This window comes from Lepidothrix coronata, unplaced genomic scaffold, assembly GCF_001604755.1.
Source record: "Lepidothrix coronata isolate B3197 unplaced genomic scaffold, Lepidothrix_coronata-1.0 Scaffold438, whole genome shotgun sequence".
Taxonomy (NCBI): domain Eukaryota; kingdom Metazoa; phylum Chordata; class Aves; order Passeriformes; family Pipridae; genus Lepidothrix; species Lepidothrix coronata.
This window is the reverse complement of record NW_016690618.1, coordinates 33958-36351: the sequence shown is the minus strand read 5'-3', so window position 1 is coordinate 36351 and position 2394 is coordinate 33958. Positions and strand designations below refer to the sequence as shown.

The following is a 2394-nucleotide window of genomic DNA, read 5'->3' as shown; positions in this document are numbered from 1 at the left end:
ATGGAAAAACAAGGAATTTCCTTGGAAGGGAGATCTCACAGTTCCTCCGGCATTGGAAGAACTCGGTGCCGTGATGGGATCCATCGTTTATCCCTGTTTTCCCCCCTCTCCCTGGAAATGGAAAGAGATGTCACACCCAAAAATATGATGGAAAAACAAGGAATTTCCTTGGAAGGGAGATCTCACAGTTCCTCCGGCATTGGAAGAACTCGGTGCCGTGATGGGATCCATCGTTTATCCCTGTTTTCCCCCCTCTCCCTGGAAATGGAAAGAGATGTCACACCCAAAAATATGATGGAAAACCAGGGAATTTCCTTGGCAGGAAGATCCTACAGTTCCTCCTGCACTGGAAGAACTCTTCTCTCTGTTTTCCCCCTTTCCCAGGAAACAGAAAGGGATGTCACAGCCAAAACCATCCCGGAAAACCCAGGAATTTTCCTTCCTGGCCACATTACCTGCAATTCCACCCCGAAGAACACCGGGGCCAGCACGGCCAAGCTGGGCTTGTAGATGCTCCCGACGTACCGGATCACGCCCGGGAAGAACTTCCGGTCGACCTCCACCATCACATTCCGGCCGGGAGCGGCTCCCAGCGCCGCTTCCAAGCTCAGCCTTTCCAGGAAGAAGCTCAGGCGTTCCTTGGGGCTGCCGATGGCCAGCAGGAATCCGGCGGCTTCTTCCCGCAGGGGCTGCAGGATCCCGACGTTGACGGTGACTCCGGAGCCGTCGTCCAGCACGACGACCTTCAGGAAGCACGTGGGGGGCCCGGCCTCGGAAAAATTCCGGAGGTAGCTCCGCTCGCTGCAGAAGCACATGGTGCCAGCCTGGAAGTATTTGCTTCCATAGGCACAGTCTTCCGTCAGGATGTAAAAGCAATTCCCGGACGCCGCCGGAGGCGGGAGGTTGGTCATGGCAGCGCTTCCCTGGGGGTGGGAGAAACTGGGAGTCAACTTCTGGAATTCCGGAGGGAGCCGGGTCGGGAGGAAGTGGGAGGTCGTGGAGATGAAGAGACGCGGGTGTTGGAGCAGAATTCCAGAAGGATCCGGGTCGGGAGAGGTCCCAGCCCCGAGTTGGGTGTTCAAAGCCTCGCCCGGTTGGATCGGAGCGGCTCCGACGCCGGAGATCCCAAATCCTCCCTGCTCCCTTTTCCCAGTGTTTAATCACCCCCCGGGGATCCAGAATTCCACCTAACCAGCTTTTCCATGGTCCTGCTCGTCCCAGTTTCCTCCCGGCCTCTCACTGGGCATCCATGGAAAAAAAGTCCAGCTCTTCCTTCTCTCCTAAACCCTCCCGGGAAGAGAAGCAGGAAATCATGGAATGGGTTGGGAGGGACTTTAAGGATCATCTAATTCCAACTCCTGCCCCGGGCAGGGACACCTTGAACTAGTCCAGGTTGTTCCAAGCTCCATCCAGCCTGGAATCCAGCCTGGAATCCAGCCTGGAATCCAGCCTGGAACAGGAACAATTCCAGGGATGAGGTGTCTCCTACAGCTCATCCGACCAGTTCAGCCGGAACAACCTCCTTAAATTCCAGGTTTTCTTTCCTTGCTTACAAGAAGGAGGCAAAGGATAAACTCTGCCTTGGAAAATTCCTTGGGAAGGGGATTCCTGGTCTGTCCCTCCAGCTCCTCTGTTTGTGTTACAGCTCATGAATATTCAAAAAACCACGAATATTTTGAATATTCATGATATTCAAATCAGATGCAAAGCACCTGCCAAGGTACCAAATCTGCATCTTCCAGGATAAATATCGGAAAAGAAACACAAAGGTTTGGGATCACGAGGAGATTTGTTTTGGTGCTTGTTTTCCAGGGAAATTCTTGGGAGTGAGATTTAACTCCCAGAATTCCAGTAGCTAAAACCTGGCAATAAAAAAATCTGGGAGTTAAATTCAACCGCTGGAATTCCATCTGTGAAAATCCGGGAGTTAAATTCAATTGTTGGAATTCCACTGGTTAAATTCTGGGAGTTAAATTCCAGTAGTTCAATTCAGCAGGTGGAATTCCAGGAGTTCAATTCAACAGGTGGAATTCCAGGAGTTAAAAACTGGGAGTAAAATTCAACTGCTGGAATTCCACTGGTTAAATTCTGGGAGTTAAATTCCAGTAGTTCAATTCAGCAGGTGGAATTCCAGGAGTTCAATTCAACAGGTGGAATTCCAGGAGTTAAAATCTGGGAGTAAAATTCAACTGCTGGAATTCCACTGGTTAAATGCTGGGAGTTAAATTCCAGGAGTTCAATTCAACAGGTGGAATTCCAGGAGTTAAAATCTGGGAGTAAAATTCAACTGCTGGAATTCCACTGGTTAAATTCTGGGAGTTAAATTCCAGGAGTTCAATTCAACAGGTGGAATTCCAAGAGTTAAAACCTGGGAGTTAAATTCAACTACAAGAC

General features: G+C 50.3%; 1 protein-coding gene across 1 annotated transcript in view; it reads right to left on the bottom strand.

Moving 5' to 3' along the window:
* The window catches only part of LOC108509953 (ubiquitin carboxyl-terminal hydrolase CYLD-like), a 13857-nt gene extending 12697 nt beyond the window's left edge, over positions 1-1160 (bottom strand). Inside the window, exon 1 of the mRNA XM_017839570.1 lies at positions 427-1160. Coding sequence (XP_017695059.1) covers positions 427-911 — 485 coding nt within the window. The 5' untranslated portion in view covers positions 912-1160. The remainder of the gene's footprint in view (positions 1-426) is intronic.
* Between the last annotated feature and the right edge of the window lie 1234 nt (positions 1161-2394).